Raw genomic sequence first — 23,480 nt, 5'->3', positions numbered from 1 at the left:
AGGGTGTGAACACAACCTTGACATATCAACTGTGACCTTATTAGTGTCAAATTAATTATGTTGGGTAGTTAATTCTGATAATTCTCCAACCCAATAGAAACCAGGACAGGGCTGACATTTTAAGTCAGATTTTTATAAACATGAAAATAGTTAAAGAACAAGTCTACCAGCAACACTATAATACAATCAATCTCACCCCATACACAGATTCACGGTTTCATTTTAACAAATACACATTTAACAGACAGAGAGAGTTATTATGTACAATTCATTTAAACATTTTTATACAGTTATCTTAGTACAGTTATCAGAAACAGATTGGTATTTATCAAAGCCAACGAGTACAAAATTTGAGTAAATTAACCAAATATTGGCTGGTAGATAATCTAAGTTCTGATAACTATATTGATAAGATTGAAGAAACATATATAGTACTTTAAATATTTCTATCCTGAGCCAAAATATGAAAACAGATCCAGCAGTGGTTATAAGATTATTTTGTTTTTTTTAGGTTTTTGATAAATTTTTTAGATAGATTTCATCTAGAATTTGAAAACATGAAAAAAGCACCAAAAGTTAAAAATATGAGTGACATACATCAATCTAACACGTATTCATATTGTATACAGCATAACAAGAATAAATTAAGTATCTATAAATAAACTGTGGAATATTATTCACTTTAATAAATATTTTTTTTGGGACATTTTGTATTTATATAGCAAAGATTGAAAATAAAAAAAGGAATAAGAGACTAGTTTGGGGGCCAATGGAAAACTTCTAAAATAAGCAAGAATGTTGAATTAATATACTGTAAACCTTCAGTTTTTATATTTAGCACATTTTCCAATGACTTCAGCCTCAGATTTTAAATTATTGGTTCATAAAATGATGTGAAATAATGACAGTTAATCAAATGGTAATTTCTTAAGAAGTAAGTTGATTTTACAAATAAATAATAAAGTAAATTTCACAAGAAAATCTTTGGAAAATTGTGATTTTTTAACTCAAACTGGCCATAATAATCAAAGAGAGTTGGTATGCCATTTCCTATCACTTCTGAGATTGTATGAAACTATTAATGATTTGAATGCTATTTTATAATTAGAATGGAGGGGAATTGAACTCACTTAAGATTATTTGATATGTAATGGTACAACATAAATATTGACAAAGTCTGGAGAGAAAACTGCATTAATAAATAATAACACAAGTTTCATACAAAAAAAGAATAAGAAAATAAGGAATTAAATAACATTGACACAGAACAATATACACATTTCATAATAAATAATAAACTGGTGCAAAAATATATGCTTGCAAATTTGTACAATTTTTTTTTTGTGGTGAATTTATTTATAAATTATACAAAATGTTGTAGAATTGGAAGATTACTCGATTAAGCTGAAGATCTTTTATAAGAAATAATCTTATTGTGTAAGCTAAGTGGTTGTCTTGTTTTAAAATTATTCAACAACCTTAGATCAACTGTACTAGATACTAGAAGTCATGTCACTGCTATCCCAGACATATAACCGACCTTCACCTTGAAATAACAGTGCATATATGTTCCTTACTGGAATAAGTTTTAGGAAATGTTGGCCTGTAATTCTAAATGTGACATTTTGTTGTTGAATAATTTTAATCAATTATTAATCAAATTATCTTATAAAAAAAAAGACAAAACAATATGGTAACCAAATTTAAAAATTTTGAGCATATATGATGTCTGTTGTATTTTGTGAGATTTAGAATTAATGATCTAAGTCAGAGAAAGTAGGCCAATAGACATGAACAATCATTATCCAGTTGACTATATAACATGAAGACAATGTAAACTAGCAGTCAGGATATTAATCAGACTTGTAGTTTTTGTCTAGACTATTATCAATACTTTTATACTATACAGGATAAAAAAAACCAAGTCATTGAACGCTTCAAACAAAGATCAATGTAAGAGTAAAGTAAAAATCTGGATTTGTGAATTAGAAATAAAGTGAACATGTTGTTGTTATGAACAGGCTGGTATTGAATTAGAAGTATCTATCATGTATTGTATCTGTCACAGTATTGATTTTTACTGAGGTCATTTGAGGGTAATGATAATTACTACCTTTATACCCAGCTAGAGTATATATATAATCTATATCCAATAAATAACAACAATATTCTAGTTACCATACTGCTTTGTCCACTTTCCTTTTTATAACTTTGTTATGGTGGCTACACACAATATTTTGGCTATGTTAGAATTCAACTGGGTGCACTAAGGTACAATTACCAGCTAATCAGCCATGAATAAAGCAGGGTGTATCACTGTTTTGAAATCTGTCCTGACTAAAAGAAACATCAGTCCACAACCCATTGACTAAACTAATACAGTCATCCTTCATTACTCCAATGCCTTCTAGTATTATATAGCAGGGAGAGTTCACAGACCCTTAGATCAGCATGGATATACACTATCCATAATTTCCTTATCAAATATAGATTGAAAACTAACTCTGAAAGCTGGTGAAATTTGGTACGCAAAAGGTTGCAAAGCAAACAATAGCACTCTTTCCATCACATGGAAGATCACTACAAATTAATACCAATAATATAGAGACACAGGTACAAAAAGAAAAGTGTTTATGCATATTCTATGTCTATGGCTAAGAAATGGGTTATTTGGCTCTCTTTGATGGTAAAATGATGAATTGAAATGTGTTGTTTCACAACCGTGGATAAGCCAAGCCTACCTGTTTCTTGGATACCTTATTATTAGTATCACTGCCTATTCGTTGATTTTGTTACAAACAGGAAAATTGTCTGATTTGAGCAAGGAAACATAATTAAAATGTCTAAGTCTTTAAAAAAAATATCTGAATGGTAAATCCTCACAGAAAAGTATAAAAACAGCACACAAAATAGATGATAGCAGGCATACATCCACTCAAAGTTTGATTCATCAATTTTTCTTTTATTTTCTTTGTATTTTATTAGAAATGGCAGGCAATGTTGTCATTATCTTCGTCACTAAGTGAAGTATTGTATTTTTGGAAGGAAAATCCTGAGTTATGCTTTGAAAGTTTATAATTTAATGTTAATGTTTTAATACATTTTTATTTGAATAATAAATAATTCACATTATGGTACTGTCTCTCTGTGTTGAGCCCTGTTATTTATGTAAGTTATCAAGTTTTTATATAACACTGTAGTAAACCAGGTATATCATACTGTATGTATAGTCACTGCTTCCTAGGAATAAACAAACAGGCACTATATTTTTCACTTTTTGAAGAAACTTTCACTGAGTTATTATAAATTCCAAAATCACACACATAACAGGGCCTTCACCATAGTGGTATGAATTTAACATTCCATAGCTAAGGCTCTTGCTGTAAATCGGGTTGCAAATTTTTCCTCTGCCACAGATACTCCTTGTGATAAATTGTCCACAGAATAGCCACTACTGGAATCCTCATCAACAGAAGGTTTGGAATCAAAGTCATTGTCGTTATAACCTGAACTACTAGAATTGCTCTCAGTTTCCAATGATTGACTTCGCTGTATTTCAGCTGATGAGGGTGATGGTATGGTGGGGTTGTTTTTCTGAGGGTGACATGATAAACAGGGACGTAGTAATTTAGGGTCTACTAATACCTCACCATTTAACCCTTTAAATATTGTTCCACAGCAAACTTGGGTTCTACAAAGACAAAAATATATTTCATACTAATGAATGATCTCAAATGAACATGAACATTTATTAAACAGTAAGAAGGGAAAACTGCTTAACAACATAAGGGAAATTGAATGGACAACGGAAATACATAATTACATTATTGTTATGGACAGAGGAATGACAATTTCGCATCATTAATAATAGAAATTAAAGCTACTTACTTCTTCCAGTAGGTGAGATCTAAGAAGGAGCTAACATATTGAGATCCAGATCTTTTTCTAGGTCGGGGAGAAACTTCACGTTGTTCTTGTCTTTCTTCACTATCTGATTCATCACTTAATTCAGACCTTTTCTGTGGGAATTCACTTCCATCATTACTGTTCTCATTACCTGTAAATATAACAATAAAATATAGAGTTAATTTTTTTTAACATAGGCTTGTATCTATAATTGTATCTAAAAACTTGTCAAAGGAACCAGATAAGCTCCTGAGAAATGTTACCATTACTTATTTTAGCTTTGATGATAAAACTTAATCATTTTTACAATGTAACATCAGTAGTTATATATAATGAACTTACAATGTTAATTGAAATCATTGGCTCAATAAATCAAATAAATTTCAACTTAAAATGACAAGGGCTTTGTATTGACAAAACTAGAAATTTAAAAATAGGGTGTAAATTTATGTTAATGTTTAAACACACAGATACATTACAAAATCATTTTACAAGCAAGGTTTAACAACTTTGGTGCATGATTGAAGACTGATTTCATAATTTCGAACATTGTTTATCAAAATAAAAAATTTCATATTTTTAAAATACATTCCTATGACTCATAATAAATCAACTGAGACCAGTTTGTTTTTCAAGTTCTGCCAACATCAAGGCTTTATATGGTTATATAGATCATACAGCTTGGGCTACATACTAAATCATTGAACTTTGACCTACATAGGTATGAGCTATCACAAGCATGGGGCATGGTATTAGATTAGCCATTGGGTGTCATTGAATGACCTAATGTCAAGTCATTCATAACCTTAGTAGATTTCTGACCCACAGTGAGGTATTTAGTAAGAAAGTATAGTTTTGACCTAAAAGTTTATTACCACTGTTAGGTTAGCCTATATACAACATGTAGCTGTGAAGCTTTTTATAGCACACTGGGTGTATCTATGGTAATAGGTTTATAGAACCAACAGAATTCTTTCTAATTTATACAATATTATCTAACCAGTTTTCCTTCAATAATTTGATGAAAATCTTTCAGCCTGCAGACAGTACAAATTGATTATTTTTCATAGGAAATTTACCAGTCACAGTCAATGTATGTTATCAGGTCAAAGCCAAGTCGTTTTTAACATAAAAATGTTTGGAATTCAGCCCAACTGATAGATACAAAACAAAGACATGATCAATTCTTACAGGTTTAAACAAATACAAGAGAGAGACATGGTATCATCAGACCTGTTTAAAATACAGACTAGTCACATATTATATTTGAAGATTTCTCTGGGTATATGATTCACCAGTCTCTGAATATCCAATTTGGAACATAATTGTTCTCTAAATATAAATAATAAATGAATTTCAAATCGAAATGCATATGCTATATATACAATACTTAACAAAATATCTAAAATTGTGTATTAAAGATGTTGTTAAGAGGTTTTCTAACCATTTTAAGTGTGTCAGGGTTATTCCATTTTTTCATCAGATGAATCTAATCTTACAGAACTACTTAACTATTTGAGATGTGGATTTTGTAAAAGCTGCTAATAAATTATTCACAGCTTTGGCTATAAGAATATCTAAATAAAAGCTTTAAAAATCAAGTGGAACCATAAGACCAACAGACAGATTGAAAATTGGAATTATCCCAGATACAAATAAATTTTCAGAATTCTTCTGTACAATCTGTTTAAAGTTCAACCAATCTTTGAAAGTAATGTGTTGTTATTAACAGTTTCTATTAATTCAATGTAATATTAAAACTAACTGGAATTAGGTCACAAGGAGAGAGATATGTAGGTCAAGTTTTTATCATTTTCTTTGTTAGGTCAGTGTGTTTAAACACATTACCACATTGATTTTTCAGTCTAACATATGGAAGATATTCTCTAGTCATGTATTAATGATTGCACGTGAGATGATGTTGTTAGAAAACCACTTGAAGCAAATCAATAATTTATTATATAAACTGATGAATAATGTTGATTTGGAGCAAGGTTGAACAATTTCACACAATTTTAATAATTAGAAACTAATCGATGTTGAAACTTATATAATAATTACAAACAATAAGTCAATGGTAAGTAATAATATAAAACTATATGAATATCATTCTTGGTTTCTTTCTGAACTAGTTAAGCAACAGCTGTCCAAGTTCTACTGACCAAATTTTAATAGTGAAGAATTATTCTTTGTTTATTCTATTGAATGTTGAATTCTTTAACTTTGTATTTGTATAGGCAGCTGTATTCTCACTTGTATCTTTGAATGGTTTTACATAAGAATTACACTCTGAACAAGTTCCTTACATCCATAGGTATATCTTTATCACTGGACAAGGGCAGTAATTCATGATTTAACTAAGAGCTTGTTCTCTTACCTGATGCATCTGATAAGGTGGGGCTAGGAATGTTTAAATACTGGCTTTCTTTCTTTATTTTTTTCTTATGTTTCTTAAACTTCATTGGACTCTTTTCTTTGTTCTTCATTTTATGTGCTGATTTGGTTCCTGGTCCTGCTCTGGCATCAACCACCTGAAATTACAAAGAACATCCAGAAATGAAATGAAATGCATTAAAGTGCATCAGCACCGTAGGACATCTAGAGGTTATAGACATATCAAGCAAGGTCATTCATTGCTAAGAAACATGCATATAGTGCATGAACATTCACTTGTTCACTACTAACTTTACACCTTATATATTGTTCTGCACCTAAATGAAACAAGGAAGACTTTTCATAATACAACAAATAAATAGAAAGTGCAAGTCAGCATACATATTCACTCTACTTATATAAGCTTATATTACATATTATATAGCTTACAATGGTAAAATACATTGACTTGATATTTTAATTTGTACATCATATCAAAAGGACAAAATTCATTTTCAACCTCATGGATAACATTTCTTATTTATTTTTTCCTAGCCTTCAATTTAGGATGTGCATCAACATTTACAACAAATGCAAGAACCATGACTATTTTTCATCGCTGATAAAGGTCGAAAGAAGGATGCGATTCAATAACACTATTGAACAAGTTGCAGAATGTTTTAACTAGCTGGAAGCCAACAGGAGGTTTGCATTACACAAAAAAAAAATCATTATTCTGCAAGAGCCAGGCATAATACTGACAGAATGCAGAAGATAAATCTATAAATAACTTTCTACTAGTGGTAGTAAAATTACACTAGAGTATATTGTGCTATGAAAATCAATAATCAGGTACAATTCTGTCTAATATTGATATCCTGGTTTCTAGAGATTGACAACTCTCATAAGTCTGACATAAAATAATAAAACACTGAATAACGAATATATTGAACATGAAATATGGTTCAATTTCTAGGAGAATATTTTCTTGTCCAAGCAGCTACCAGATCATTTTGAACAATCTGTTCACAAAGAATGGCTAAATGGTTAACCCCTCTCAAAAGAACAAAATCCTTTTTTTTTTTACTATTGAAATACATTGTGTCAACAAAATCCTTTTTGTGCTGAAACCCCACCATATTTTGTCAAATTTGTTACCAGTTTATGATGTCAAATTAGGTTCAAACTGCAATAAACTAATAAATATGCAAAATGAAGTGATAATGAAGATATTTTTTAGGTGGTGCAACAAACTATTTTAAGTTCTTACTGATCATTACAGTGATTAAAGATTAGGGAACTAATATTATCAATGTGTATGAATATATCTACGTGGATTTATCCAGTAATTTCCTAATATAGATACATAGTTATAGGGATTTCCAAGTTGTATATAACCAATACATGTTATTGTTATTTCAACAAATTTCAAAATATCAGGGAAGTATATAGGTTGTTTACCTTTCAAGATGACTCAGTAATATTTATCAGGGGTGATCATAAGTTCTATTAATATTCATATTTATCATGTATATACATATTATATATAACAATGTTTCTTTACTAAATATCAGTTAGTGATAGTCCCCAATAGAAAGATAAGACATAAAATATATCAAACTGAAAGTCAAGCTATTTTTGCTGTTTTTGATTGAACTTTGTGCCCTTATTCTAAGGGGTTTAGGAGTACTAGTGTTATAAACTTATTCAATTTATAATGTTAACAGGACATCAATGAAATTCATAATCAATCAAAGTTATTGGAAGTTACCTTAACTTTGAATTGTGTAATAATTTTAATGAAATACAGGCCTATTGATTGAGTATAGAAATGGGTTAATTTATTTGAGTTGCACAGAGTTTGACCTAGCCAACAAACCAAGGACAATGAACTGTTAAGAAATCAATAGAAACCTCATGTAATAAGACTGCATTGCACTGCAGGCTAGAGTTAACCTAATGAAAAATATCTTGAAACCGGTAGTAGCTGTACTCAAGCTTTCTCAATACTACATCATCCTTAGACTATAAGTTTTTTGTACCTTACAGCTAACAAATATTGGCATATTTTCTGATTAATTTTCAATAAACACTGCTAAATTGTTCAACTGGTAAAAAAATAAAATTGTATTTTAAGTTATCCTGTGATGGAATTTGGACTGATCACTACATTTTACCACTGCCAAAGAATTCAAACTGTTTTTGAGTCTTTCAAACATGCTTTATCTTGTTTATGCTTGGATTGGGTAAGGTCTAAAAATACCCTGAGAAATGAAACAAAGAACAAAGATTTCCCTCCAACCCCATTTCTTACCCTTAACAACATGATAGTAATAGTAGTAGGAATGAGGACAGGGGTTATTGAGAGGCCAGGTCACAGCTCTGGGAACATTTCGAAATGACCAATACTAGCCAATTCAAACAAGGCAATATAAACAACACTAGTGTCCTGTCATTGGCTACTAAATCCATTCAGTATTTTAAGAATTTAGTTGGCATTAGTTGTTTACTACAGTAAATACTATACTTCCAACATTTCATATTTCAGCAAGTTTTCAGAATTTTACTTCTAAAAGTTCTTAGCCAAAACTATAAAGTATCTCAGCATAAAATATATGTACATCACCTAACCTTGAATATATGAGAGATAAAATGCATTTTGAAACAGTCAGAATAGGGCAGCATTTATACCTAAATACTGGCTTATGAAGGTTACATAAAGGGTACAGTTAAGAATTCTAAAAGACATAATTAAGAAATGAGAAAGAATTCTACAAGTTGAGAGTTTGACCTTTGTATCACACTGGTAAGAGGATTTATGTAAGAGTAATTATGGCCAGAGGGAGTTATATAACCCTCAACAACTGATCACAGGGTGTCTCTACAACTCAATACTCAAATAATGCAATATGTTGATATAATAAGGTCTTGTGAGACCAGTGTCCACTAACAACTGGTCAAAAGTTCACTGAAGCTTCCAGCAGATGGAAAAAGATCAACTGTGTTCAATGACCCATTTCTTTAGTCTTCAGGGTCATCAAGTGACCTTATATATTCAACAGGTTGAAACATTTCGATACATTTCAGCTACTTTCAGGTTTTGTTTTTTTAAAAATGCAACCAAATCTATCCGTCTCAACTATGTTAATAATTGTTTATTTTTTTATATAATAATTATAAGATGATAATTTATCAGGAAATGTCCTATTAGTAAGATATCTCTGGTCAGTTGACCTAGTAATTAATCAATTTGAAACTTGACCATAAGTTATCTGGACCACATGTTGTAGGTATAATTAATGAAATGTGTTGATGAATGAATAGTAATGAGGTATAATTTATGTAAAGGATGGAAGGAACAGCTTGTTTATAACATATTGAATAGTGATGTATCGAACAGAATCACTGAACAATATTTGACAGTTGACAGTTATATTCCAACAATTGAATCTTTTTATTAAGTGAAATATATCTATTATAGGCTGGAGTAATTACATACAAGCAAAAACTGTTGTCTATTTCCTATAAATCAAGAATCATTTCCACATATTTTACTTATAACAGAATTTAGTTGAGTTTTCCTTAAAAATTTCCACCTTATCATTGGAAAAACTGTTCACACATTTTCATTAGAAACCTCCAAGCCATGGTTGCTGAGGTGATTTCTGTACCAAACAATTCATTGTTCTTTCTTACATAATAAGGTGGACAGTCAAGTATTGTTATTTGATTCAAATTAAAGCCACACCTTCATTGTGTGTCAATAAATGCTGTAATTGAAATAAAATTACAGCCCCTTTCTCTTCTTTCATTGTTATAACCCTATTTACGACACATTAATTATAGACAATTTAGTGTCGGCCATCAACACCTTGTTGGTCATTTGAAAATCCTAAATCCTCTAGGTCAGATTAATTTTTTTGTAGACCCATAAATATTTTGAACTGAACTATGGCGAAGGGAATCTGGGAGTGATTGGTGATGTATTTGGAGAGGGAATTAATTCAATTGAATGAGAACAAATAAATTTTCTGCTTGCAGCTTTGTGTATTTCTTCAATAAAACAAATCATGAATTATAAGAGGTATCAGCAAGCTTAGTGCTTGCATAATTCAGCTATAAATCACATCAAAATGTATTGCAATATTAGATGTTCGGTCAGACCAACAATAAATTTTGTCCACTTACATGTCACTGACACTTGATTTGATATTACATCATAACAAATGAACTCATTAGTTAGATTGATGAAGTTTTCAATTTAAATTGTGCCCCGGAGGAGGAAAAACTAGTCATTCAATAAACATGAGACTCCACCCACCTACATTCCACATTCTTGATTGTACAATAAAAGTACATTTCCTACTGCTGCTACACAAGAAATACTTTAACAGTAACTTAACAATTTTTTGAGCCAAAAATATGTTAATTATTCATAGTACACATTCTTGTATTGATCATTTAAAGCAAGGAACCCCACATCCATTTCGCCCTCAAAGGAACAAATCTGTCTGATTTTCAATAAAAAAAGATACTCATTTGAAATATAGATTTTTAAAGTCTAAAACTTTGATTGACAAAACAAACTATTGTCTGCCAATGACAAGGTGAAAAGTTTATCATTAAAAGTCAAACTGTGACATTCAGTGATCAGTAAAGAGATTATTTACAGTAAACATTTTTAACCAACTATAGAATCCTATATGGTATAATGATGAACCAAGAACCAAACAAACACTTGGAGTAGAGCCTGCAAAATAGCTATTAAATCCAAAAACAAGCTTCCTAGTGAGACTGCATTTCCTATGTATGTTTCAATTTGATAATGAACAACTTTAACAGAGCTATTTCACTTAAATATTACATGAAATTAAATTAGGTAAATGTCTTGACATCCTTTTTTCATTTTATTTGAGACACATACAAGGAGTGTTTGTAATGTTCAGTCAAAGACCAGTTTGAATGACCAGTAGAATAGACAAGTGGAAATAGTTCTAGTGGAAGGTATCTTGAAAGATAACACTTAGAACTACAGACAGGGATGGATTATACTAAAAGAAATATTATAATTTGGTAATCAATCATAATTCAAGCTGAAACTAATCTACGAACCATCACAACACAACATAGCTCTTGCTTCTGACCAGGGACCAATACTTTTATCTTCTTTCACTTTAACAAAACGGATAAATTTTGTGTATTGCCAACTGCTAAGGAATCCGAGAACCTTTACATTTCGTTTTTTTTTTTTTTTAATGAACTGGATGAATCTGTGTAATGTAAAAGGTAACTATTATGTTCCTGTTTATTGATATGTTATTGAAGAGAGTTAATTAGGAAATAACAATAAGCATGGTCACTATTCGAGGAATGTGTAGATAATGAACTATTGACCACCAACAACAAAATAATACTTAATGTTTATTTTTTGCCATGTCATCACTGACTATTATTGACATATTCCAGATCTAAACTCCGTTTAAACTATCAACAATTATTATCCATTATTTCATCTGACTTCAGTTTGAACTTAATACACTCTTAATTAGCTTTGGCTTCTTAAATATAAACAAATACATTCCATAATTTTATTCATGAATATTTCAGTTTTTTATTTTCATGTCACAATTTTTTGTTTTAATACAACAGCTTGTAATCACAACTAACCAACCACAATATCTAATGACAATGAAAAGTAACCTACATTAAAAGATTTTTCTGATAAAAGTCATATTCAGGTGGAAGATAGAATCACTCATGATTCAAAGAGCACAGAGGTAAATTCAAGGACAAAATCTCATACACAGATTACATAACAATTTACAAAATTCAACTGCAAATTTGAAATATCATCTCTGAATTCCCAGTAACATATGGGAAATTTGTATTTAACAATGAAAGTATGAAACTTGATGAGATTAGTTAACTTCTTCAGTCATGAACCGTTAACATCTCTCACTGGATCTTTCTGATTTACAATGTAAATATGGACAATGACTCAAGTTTGCTCTGTAAATAATTTCTTTAGTCTGCCATTAACAAACAAATAGTTTCAATTGAAAATGGAGCACTCATGAAAGGAGAACAGTTTTGAAAACTGGATTAGAAAAGGAATTACATCAAAAATAGAAGAAGAGGGACTATTATGGTCATGACTATTAAATGTATAACTGGTAACAAAACAGCTGGAAAGGTTGAACTAAAAGTTGGCAGTTCTAATCTGAACTACTGACAGCTATCCATTTGTTGTCTGTAAAGTCTAGTTTATGTGGCATCATTCTAGATTGATAAGTTTTAAATCTAGCACTGACCCAGTCTCATCTTGTCTAGACTTTATCACAATATGTTTTTTTTTTTCCTTAGTAAGTTACAAGTTCACATCAATAATGTCTGAGGAAGGCTGTCCACAGCAAACATTATATTGGAATGATATATTCTTCTTGTAAGTGTTTAGCTCGATTTAAAATGGTGGCAATATCATTGAGCATTAGAATAGCTCTATGCTAAATTAAACCATAGTTTTAAGTATGTACATGTATAACAATTTGACTTGAAGTGAAATAGTTGGACATTTACATGTAGTTTATCATATTTCTTTGCACCATGGAGTTTATCTTATACAGGATATGAAAAGTACAGTCCAGGTTAGGATATCTATAAAATATTTACTTATTGATATTTCAAACAAAATAGTTAAGTTTTTTTTATAATAATGATTAAAGCAGTTATCATTATTTTATAGAAGTAAGCTTATTTTATAAGGGTTATCATTCTCTCTGATTAAATGATAATAGTTTAAACAGTTTATTGTGTAGTATAAAAGAAAAATGACCCTGCAGCTAAATTGTGGATTTAATTATTCTTTCAAATTAAGAGAAAACAATAGTCTGTAAATAAATCTTTTTAATGGTGAGATAATCCAATTATATTGATCAACTGTTATCAATTAATATCATCATTATCAATCTACTAGATAATCAAATCTAGAATCTTTCCTGCTAGCCATGTTGACACCTTTGTTACATTCTAAACAGAAGTCATGATCGGTAGAAAGAGAAAAAAAACAAAAAATTATTTAAGTTGTAAAGTAAAATAACTTTAACTTACATGATGCCAATGACGATTGGTTCCTTCGGGTAATTTTTTCCATCTTTTAACCAATAAAACACAAGCATTACATATTTCTCCTTCCCGAGAATCAGTAATTCGGAAACAATTTTCAAACTGATCCTGGTATTTGATGCTGTCTGTAAATCGTGAGCTGGATGACTTGGCTCTGCAGATACAGCAGCCACTTAAACTTCGATAGATTTTTGGTTTGTGGAAACTGAACATGATTATGATTTGTGACACACACTGAAATAGTAATCAAAAGTAGAATGAAAACATTAATCCAAAGACAAGAAGAAAGAATCAAAGTTGACTGTACTAATACATTATATATCAGTATTGGTAAGCTTATACAACAATCCAATAAAACAAGTCAAGCTAACACGAATGACACACAAGATCCTGAATATTTCCAAATGTTGTAATCCAGTAAAAAATATTCCTGTATGAAAGTTTAAGTTGGTAATCACACATTACTTAATAATGAATCACTCCCTCATACTTTGAACTAAATATAATCCCACCTCTCTCTTTCTCCATTAAAACTGTAGGCCTAGTGGTATATTGATAAAACTAAACACATTTCACCCACTAAATATTCAATACACCCACATAATGATAGGACGGTCTAGTCTATTACTCAACAAAGTAAGTCATTTAGAGATAAATCTATATAAACTTTTCTTTGTAAGTATAATTTATTGGAATCAAGTCAAATATTTCAAGTCGTTCAACCAAAACCTTGAGTCTGAACACAGCTCAAATTGTTCAGCTTAACAGTTTTATTTTCTAAACTCTATTGAAGCAGAGTTCATTGTCCCCATTTCTAGTTCAGTCAGTCAGTGCATGACCGTGCATGAATGACTTCACCAAGAACTTTGGTTCATGACTCCTGAATCAAAATATCACTGGTTATCAATACCTTCACCATTGAAATTCAGTTCATGACAACAGGCCTAAATTGTCAAATTACTTTTTCTAATTATCCCTATCTATGTGATACTTTATTAGGCTGTCAGTGAGAGCCCACTCTTCAGCCTTTAGCCTAGTCTACTCAGACTGAATATAACTTATCTCGACAATATCAGAATCAAACTCTTTTATCTCCGACCAACATGGTTAAATAAATAATTCGTATATATGACATTGAACCAACAGACAAATTTGAGATTGAAAAGGATACCTATTGAAGTCACTTGAATTAGGCCAAATACGTCATTACAAAGGCATGAGTTAAAACCCGCCCTTCTAAATTTAACAGCCGACAATCAAAGATTATTTCAAGAAATCTTTACACTTTCAGCATTCAATGGGGAAAAGTTGAGTTATCGGAACTGGTTGTGTCATGAACGACTAGAGTTGAAATTAACATAAAATCTGAAGTAAAAAACTCTTTGTGAAGAACCGTGAACATGAAGACACGGAAGTTTATGATGACGGAAGGAAAGCACGTAATTTACTTTGGTAGATCTACGTAGGCCTAGATCTAACGGGCAAATTTTAAAACTTTGAATTAAAATTCAGATTATCTTGAATGACTTTTGGATCTTCGAATGTCTAGTACATATCATGGAATACAAATTTACAGATGACAAGAGTATTACAAGTCTTTTTTTCACATTGACAGTCAAATTTCCCAATCATCGGCAAAGCCACCTTTCCAACAATGGCGATTTTTACTCAAGAAAATCGGTCAGGACACAAAAATAAGAGAAAAATTCGCGAATTCATATATTTTTCAAAAGACAGCTGTACAGACTTAATACCCACCTTAAATTCGTACCCTTTCGATGGTTGTCAGTAATAAAATATGTATCCAATCGTTTAAAATTGAAGTTTTCTTCTCACTACCGTCGGCATGTGTGCTGTCGCGTAGTAAGGTTGTATCAGAACTGACTCTCGACAAATCAACGTCAAGCAGCTGACAACTACTCTCGTGTTATCTCGTCCAAATATTATGGGATGTACGAGAATTCATAGTTCAGTCGACGCCATCTTGTAAAGAAAATTCTTATTTCGCGCCTAAAGGCATAAAAAAGTGATAAATATAGGCTTTCGAATGCTTTATTTTATGTTGTCATAACTAGTAATTAATACCTGCAACATTGATTGAGTATTATCATCAATATTTTGGTCAAGAAGTCATTGATGACAACTATTGAAACCTTTGAACACCAGATAAGGATTGACACAAATTGTTCAAAAATGGAGAAAAAATAGCCAAAGTGACTTTAATGTGGAGCTGACAAGCCTAACAGAAGCATTTTACTATAGAAACTTTATAGACCTGTAATTGATTGATTTGTAAGTGTACCAGATTCGGTGTCAAGCTGTATTTTGGGCTTGTGTTGGTTAAAAAAATTGAAACTTCTGGTCAACGTCAACTGGTCCCCATTTATATCATAGCCCAACCTCTTTCAAGCACTGTCACAGTCAGTCAGGTGCTTGAAGGTCTGAAGCAGGTCTAGGCGCAGCCTGTTTGGATATGCAACAAAACTATTTTCTAAAGAATATGTAGTGACATTTGCATACCTTAAAAATCACCATTTTAACTCCCAACTGACAAAAAATGTAAATTGCAGCACTAACACTAAGGCTGCCAACACTAACAGGGAAGCTGTTTCAGATAATCAGAATAACTGCAATGCATAACGTTTTTCTTGTTTCATAATGGGTTGCTAATATAGCATAGCCCTTTTGATGATAACTGTTGTTCTATTTTAGATTTAAAATGTTTTGGAAGTTTAACATATTAACCAATACACATATAGATAGTCTACTAGAAAAAGAGGTTTGTTGTTTTTTTTTAACCTGGCATTAGAACTATGTAACTCATCAATGTCAGAAAAATTTGGATACCATTTGTTTGATTTGATGGTGGACCTTCTTATTGACTTTCATTTCATTTGAAGTCTATTGTTTTGGCATTCCTGGTACCTGTTCATAAGATGCTGTGCATACAAAATTTGACTTTGAGGCTCATTTTGAAGTATTTGTATCATTATTTTTATTCCAGGATGTCACATTACATGAACTTATGGATGAGGATGATATTCTTCAAGAATGTAAAGCTCAAAATAGGAAATTAATAGAATTGTAAGTTAAAGCTTTGGAAAAATTGGTTCTTTTCTTCTCTGCATTTATTATACTTACATTGATATGTCTATTTAATCTTGATATTGATAATCCTAATGTCTGATCCTCATCTCATACAGCCAAAGACCTTTGTTCTACTGGCTGTGAACATAAGGTTTTTTTGAACGACTTTTTCAATATGTATTGCCAAAGTGGTGTAGAACATCTCAACATGAAACAGTTTGCTGCATTTATTGTAGTTGCACAAATTTACAACTCTCATAATGATTAATCAACTATCGGTGTTATAACACAGTGTGTTACACTATAATGTCATACAATTTCTTTTCAGTTTGGTTTTACCTGAGAATATGGAAGCCATGGTTAATATGATAACAACTGAACCCTCAGAGGATGTTGAGGAAAAAGTTAGATTTAAGTAAGATATATTTTTGTTATATGAACATTGGTGAATATTTTGTTTTGTGAATCAATGTGATATTGTATATTTGAACAAAATGAATTAAGGCATTCTCTCTTTTGTACAATGAACACAATGTTGCATAGTGCTTGAGACTTTGTTTCAACAAATCTCTTTTGCAGCATCTCAAATTTATAATGTCTCAGTAGGCATATCAAAACTGTTAAACAAATATGGGCTACATAAATTTGTTGTTATTTTGTAGGTATCCTAATACAGCATGTGAATTATTAACATCTGATGTGTCACAGATAAATGATAAATTAGCTGGTGATGAAGACTTAGTAGATAAACTTTATTCCTTCTTGGAATCAGAGGCACCATTAAATCCATTATTAGCCAGTTTTTTTAGTAAAGTTATGGGTATTTTAATAACTCGGAAGAGTGAAATGGTAATTACTAATATATCAAGTATAATTGATAAAAATAAACACAATATCAATCTGTACACATATTTTCATATTTTTAGCAAAGATATTTGTGTATATCTAGGTACAACTCCTAATCCACTACATTTTCTGACAGTTTAAGAGGCAATAAACAAAATATATGATTTATTTATTTCAATGATTTTATTATTTATGACCAAAAATAAATTAGATTACTGAATTACTGAAAAATACATAAATATCAAGTTTGAAATGGTTTATAACTTCCTTCTTGTATGGTAGAGTTCCTCATTTGAATGTATGTTTCTATAATACCAATATATTTTCAGATATTTGAGTATTTGAAAGGTCGTAAAGATTTTGTTGGTAGTTTATTAAATCATATAGGTACATCAGCTATAATGGATTTATTATTACGATTAATAACCTGTATAGAAACATTATCAACTAGGAGAGCTGTAATTGAAGTAAGTTTATTTTCTTGTTTAGCTGGTTCTTTGTTGAGGTAGTCAAATTTATTTTCACCAGCCTTGATTCATAAGAACTTCATACTATTCAAATATTCAATTAATCTTCTGCAAACATTACATTATCAGCGAAGCAGTCTATGGAAAAACTTTCACTTATTATACACTGCATTTGATTAATAAAGTTTATTTTGATTTAATTATATTTGGAATCAAGATAGTTACTCATTTCTAACTAAATCTATATGATAGATGTTTTTAAGTTAAAACACATACTTAACATGATATTTCAGTGGTTAAATGAACAGAAAGTAGTAGAAAGATTAGTAGCTAGTATAGTACCAGAGAAAGATGAAGATGTAAGTAGTAATTTGTTAGTAATTGGGGTTTACTCCAAAGATCATGTACTAGAAATCAGTAGGGATATGAGTTGTAAAGTTGTTAAAAGTGTAGTTTTTTTAAGAGAACTGTAATATGAACTGTGTGTATTGTAGATTCACTGTAATGCAGCCCAATCATTATGTGATATTGTAAGATTAGGCAGAGAACAGATTATGCAGCAACAAGATTCTTCTGACCCTGATCCCCTTTTAATCACTATGGAATTGTAAGTACTTCTGTGATTTTTTTTTCAAAATAATTTAAGGAGTTGAATGATCCATATATACCTTTAAGGTTTTTGTAGAAAATTGCAGATCAACTATTACCAAAAGTTATTTTGCTCTGAACTAGAGAGTTCAAAGTGTCTATTCAAACAAAAAGGTCATTTTATTTTTTTCTTTTGTTTTTCAGAGAAGAAACTGTAAGTCAATTATTATGTAATATGTTAGATACCAATAAAAACGAATCAGTGTTAGTAAATGGTTTATTTGTTATACATACCTTGTTAGAAGTTCGGAGACAAGGGTAAGCTATTTATAGTTATCATTTATTAGTGATGGTGCTGACCATGTGACGTGAGCTGTACAGTAACATGATTAAATGGCATTTCTATTGAATCATTTTGTGTCAATGAATCTAGACTAATTCTCAACCAATGATATAATAAGAAAATATCCAACTAGATCATTGGTTGAGTGTTTAAGTAAAGCATTCAGTGGATTTTCTAAATTAAAAGGAAAGTCATCAAATCATTTACTTTACTAGCTGGTGACCTTAACTCTTTTCAACAAAACTTCAAATTAAGGGCATTACTGACCTTCCCACATTACAGTTATTACTGAATTACTAATGGCATGATAGTGACAACATGCTGTGTTTTTGCTCTGGAAAACACTGCATAAGATTTTTTCCTCAAAACACATGGAAAGCATATCAGCTGCTAAAACAAATTTGTATTATGAATGAATGTTCCTTAAGAGCATTGTAAATGTTGAAATATTGGAATAAGTTCTGAACAAGATGAATAAGTTGGAGTAGTTTGTTTTCTGCCTTCAGGCCGGAAGGTTCCACAGATCAGATGTCACAGATAGATACTGATAGGTTATCACAGGGTGTTAATAGTGTTTTAACAGCTATAACTCCTCGATTAAAAGACTTCCATAATTTACTCTTAGATCCACCAAAGGTAAGTTGTTTTATATCTACATAGTGTTTTCAATCCTTATTTGTGAGAGCATAAGATATTTTGTAAGAATTTATTTTGATGAATTTGCAACCCAAAACAAAGGTAAAACATAACATAAATTTACTTGTAAATGAAACAAGATATATCAGTTATCGTACTGCAATACATAAAAAGAATTTGTTCAGAAGGGCTATGATTGAAACAATATGATTTTTTAAATTTCAGCAAAGATTTAGTGCAATGCCAACCTCTGCTGGTCATTTAGACCCACCTTTAGGGAATACCCGTTTACAAATAGCTAAATTAATTACGGCATTAATATCAACTAATACCCATCTTGTAAATATAGAATTAACTAATTTAAATACTGTCCATGTTTTATTGGTAAGTATTTGATTGTTTTTTAAATTTATGATAGAATTTAAGGAACGTGTCTAAACCTAATTGCCCTTATTGTGTTTATATAAATTTTTCTGTTGTGATAAGAATATATTTGTAAGAATTCATGATAACAATGGAATTTATTGTCTTGTTGTTTGATGTTTGTTACATTTGCTGCTGTCAGAGACTTCAATTTGTTATGATGTATATTTAAGCAATACTGTTCTATTTTCAGGATCTTTATTTTAAATATATATGGAATAATTTTTTACATACCCAAGTAGAGCAATGTTTATCTACAATACTCACTAATGTACCTATTGATATAGATGGTAATAGACAACATCCTTTATTAGCTCAGGTACAGTTCTTGTTTCTACTGACACTTTACTGCTAACAGTATTACATCATTATTTTTTCACCCTGTTGACCCGTCTGTTCACATTTGGCTTGTGCTCACTCTACGGACTATAATTCTTTACAGATTCTTTTGATTTTTTGATCAATGTCATTATGAAGATGAACCCTATCGATTTTCGAGATGATCTAATAATTTTTCACCAAAATGTGGTTTACAAATTAGTGTATTCACCCTATTAGCTATTTAGAAACTTTTGCTCACTCTTCAATCAACAATTCTGTATGGATTCTTTTTGTTTTTATATGCCTACACATAGTATGGAAGTATATTGTTGTCTGTGCGTCCATTCTTGGCTTGTGTCCTCTATACAGACTACAAACAATTTGTATTTGCAATCAGAGCTGCTGAAGGGCGAATGTCACTTTGCTTCTCAAGGCTTTCTTTTTACTGTTTGAATATAACCTTTTGCAAATGTCTCAGAACTTTTATTTTACTATTGTGGTTTCTAACTGTTTCTGTTGATTTTTTTTATTAGCAGTATTGGCATGGATACATGGACACTAAATTATTGTTGTTTTGCTTTTTTTCTATAAAGATAGTAGGCCTACATTTTAAGTAAAATGTCTCTTAGATTGATATTGATTTTTTGTAAAGATTCCCTACTTATCCTAGGCATGTTATTCTAGTTATTTTCAGGGTGTAAACTAATAGAAAGATTAATTAATGAATGGGAAGATAATGATGTTTATGAGTAAGTTTTTATTTTCAATCTCTTGCATATTCAGTCTTGAGTAATTTTGGTGCAACTGTTTTCTTTTGTAGCATGGGGATACCTTGTGAAATGTGACTTGCATTGTGGCACCAACTCTCCCTAAAAATACCGTAAATCTGATTCTTTATCAAGTGCCTTTAAGAGTTTGTTCTTTTAAAAAATTTCTTTCTTGGATGGACTTAGATCTAGTACAGATTAGTTATAAGACTAGTTTATTTATTTATTTATTTATTTGTAGGGGTAAAGAAAATGGTAAACGAAAAGGGTTTATGGGTCATTTAACAAAAATAGCCAATTGCTTAGTGAATGCTAGAGAAAAAGGAGATAATTGTGATATAATCAAAGAAAAATTCTCAGGTAATCTAATGTGATAAAAATTAAGATTGAGTGTTTTTTTTCTATGTTTCTTGCAAAGGAATATCAGGTGTTTTGAAGACCGAGTAAGTCTTGCCTGTTAGTAATCTGATGATACTTATAATTGCAATAGATTAATAAACTTATTATAAAGTCATTTTAAGGCTAAAATATTATTTCTGATTATAGAACTTAGTGAAGAAGAGAGAGAAAAATGGGAGAAATTTGTCAGTAATTCACTAGCAGATGTTAATAAGAAAAATACAATAGAATTTGTAAGTACTGATGCTGTTATTAGTATTTTATCATTAACAAGATAAGAATATACAAAGAACACTCCACCAAATTTTAAAGGACAAAAGTTAAAAGTTAGTCTGTATCAGACTGAAGTAAGTGATATAAAACTTTTATTTGTTACAGTTACGGAATCATACCATAGCTTCCAGTAGTGAAGATGATGACTCTGATTTTAAAGACATTCCATTTCCTCAGGATACTGCCATGCAACAGGTAAAGTACACATCTTCTCATTTGAGTAGCATCAAGTATAGATTTGTCAGGAAATTACTAGCTAATGGGTACAATATTACTTCAGAATCTGTCAGTGGATTGCGAGAAGATTTATAGAAAGAATATTATTAGATAGCTACTGTCAAGTTAATGAAAATATATTTTTATCCATGGATCTTTTTGACATGTTCTTTATTTTGCTTGTGTAACTAGAAAACTAGAATCTTTTGTATTGCCTGGTGATGGAGAATTTGAAGGCATGAATATAGAAAGGATTTGAGCTATCTTCATTGTTGTTTGTTTCCACTGTAGACTTAAATTGCTGCTGGTTCATGTTAATCTTCACTACTTTTGATTGAGCAATTGACCCAGCTGTCTCAGTTGAAACATAGTTAATTGGTTGTTAATAGTAATACTGAGATCTGTATCAGTGTTATTGGTTTCAAGTTATTTCTGGGTTAGAATAAATTCTATAAGACAATGTAAATGGGAAGTGTAGGGACTATAAGCAATGTAAGGCTATCTATGTTCAGGGCTACTGGGATATTGTTGCTCTAGACATTGTTATTGCCTGCTTTTATTATCAGGCCTTCTCTGATTACCAGTTACAACAAATGACCAGTACGTTTATTGATCAGTTTGGTTTCAATGAAGATGAATTTGCTGAGCAAGAAGATAGAATAGAGTAAGTTTCCCTTTAATTGATATAACCAGGCCAATATATTTATTCTGTAGTAGTTTGGAATATTTTGTTGGTCAGAATCAAACTCATAGCAAGATTTAACACATCATGTATTGCTGTGAATGTTAACTCTGCATTATTATTTTATTCACATATCTATAAATATCTATAGATATATTTGATAAATGTTTAATAGGTATATTAATAGACAGAATAATTGTAACAATATGAATATGACCTCAATTGGGGATATCATTATTCTTATGATCTTATGTATATACAAATCTATATTTATGTTTTGCCCTTCATTCATTGTAGTGCACCATTCAACGAAAGAATATCCAGTATAGATTTTAATATCAAGGCTGACGAAGAAAATGTGAGTTTTTTTAATTGAGATATTAAATTACACACCTCATCATAATTTATATGTAAATTGCTTTTCTGTCTTTCCATATTGCAATACTGGATTTTGTTTTGATCATGTTTGATGATCAAGGAGTTCGAAATTCGAGGTATTTCAATATATGATTTTGGATTTATGTCCCTTCACTCATCATAAACACATGATTAACAAATATTGACCTGAGAATGAATAATTGCTAAGAGCAAATTTATTAATGATAGAAAACTAATTTGATATTGATATTTTTTCAGACTGCTAATACAGCTATGTTTGAACAAGCTTGTAATCAGAAAATACAACAATTTGATGATAATGATAGTGATGAAGATATCTGGGAAGAGAAACCGTTAACATATGATAAAAATTCACTGCCTAATATGAACCATAGACCAGTGTAAGAAAACAATTATTTACCTTATGCAAAAATAAATGACCGAAATTATTGCAGATTAAAGATCTCTTAACTAATGTAGGAATTTAAACTCAAAAATGGTAAGAAACAATTTTGTAATATAATTATAGCATTAACGTTATCATATATAGACAGAGTAAAGTGTGTAGTCATCTTTATGCTGTAAATATGAAATATCTAAGCAAATTGATTCTATGATATTCTTTAATTTATGAAATGATGCTATATCAGTCA

At 30.5% G+C, this 23,480-nt stretch overlaps 2 protein-coding genes across 2 annotated transcripts; one reads left to right on the top strand and one right to left on the bottom strand.

The window, feature by feature from the left end:
- Positions 1-3,606: 3,606 nt before the first annotated feature.
- On the bottom strand, positions 3,607-13,614 carry LOTGIDRAFT_95027 (hypothetical protein; the record flags this gene model as incomplete). Its single annotated transcript, XM_009062072.1, has 4 exons — positions 3,607-3,691; positions 3,889-3,987; positions 6,265-6,437; positions 13,387-13,614. Coding segments are annotated over 4 exons (585 nt in total), but the record flags the coding sequence as incomplete, so codon positions are not given.
- Positions 13,615-16,120: 2,506 nt separating this feature from the next.
- Positions 16,121-23,232, top strand: LOTGIDRAFT_106669 (hypothetical protein; the record flags this gene model as incomplete). Its single annotated transcript, XM_009062071.1, has 18 exons — positions 16,121-16,180; positions 16,406-16,485; positions 16,817-16,903; positions 17,151-17,337; positions 17,664-17,801; positions 18,095-18,160; positions 18,296-18,408; positions 18,594-18,707; positions 19,239-19,368; positions 19,594-19,752; positions 19,985-20,110; positions 20,797-20,861; positions 21,121-21,239; positions 21,426-21,533; positions 21,676-21,746; positions 22,334-22,431; positions 22,747-22,807; positions 23,086-23,232. The coding sequence occupies 18 exons, from the start codon at positions 16,121-16,123 to the stop codon at positions 23,230-23,232; spliced, it is 1,929 nt and encodes a 642-aa protein (XP_009060319.1).
- Between the last annotated feature and the right edge of the window lie 248 nt (positions 23,233-23,480).

The sequence above is a fragment of the Lottia gigantea genome (genome assembly GCF_000327385.1).
Source record: "Lottia gigantea unplaced genomic scaffold LOTGIsca_5, whole genome shotgun sequence".
Taxonomy (NCBI): Eukaryota; Metazoa; Mollusca; class Gastropoda; family Lottiidae; genus Lottia; species Lottia gigantea.
This window is presented reverse-complemented; position numbering and strand designations above follow the sequence as displayed.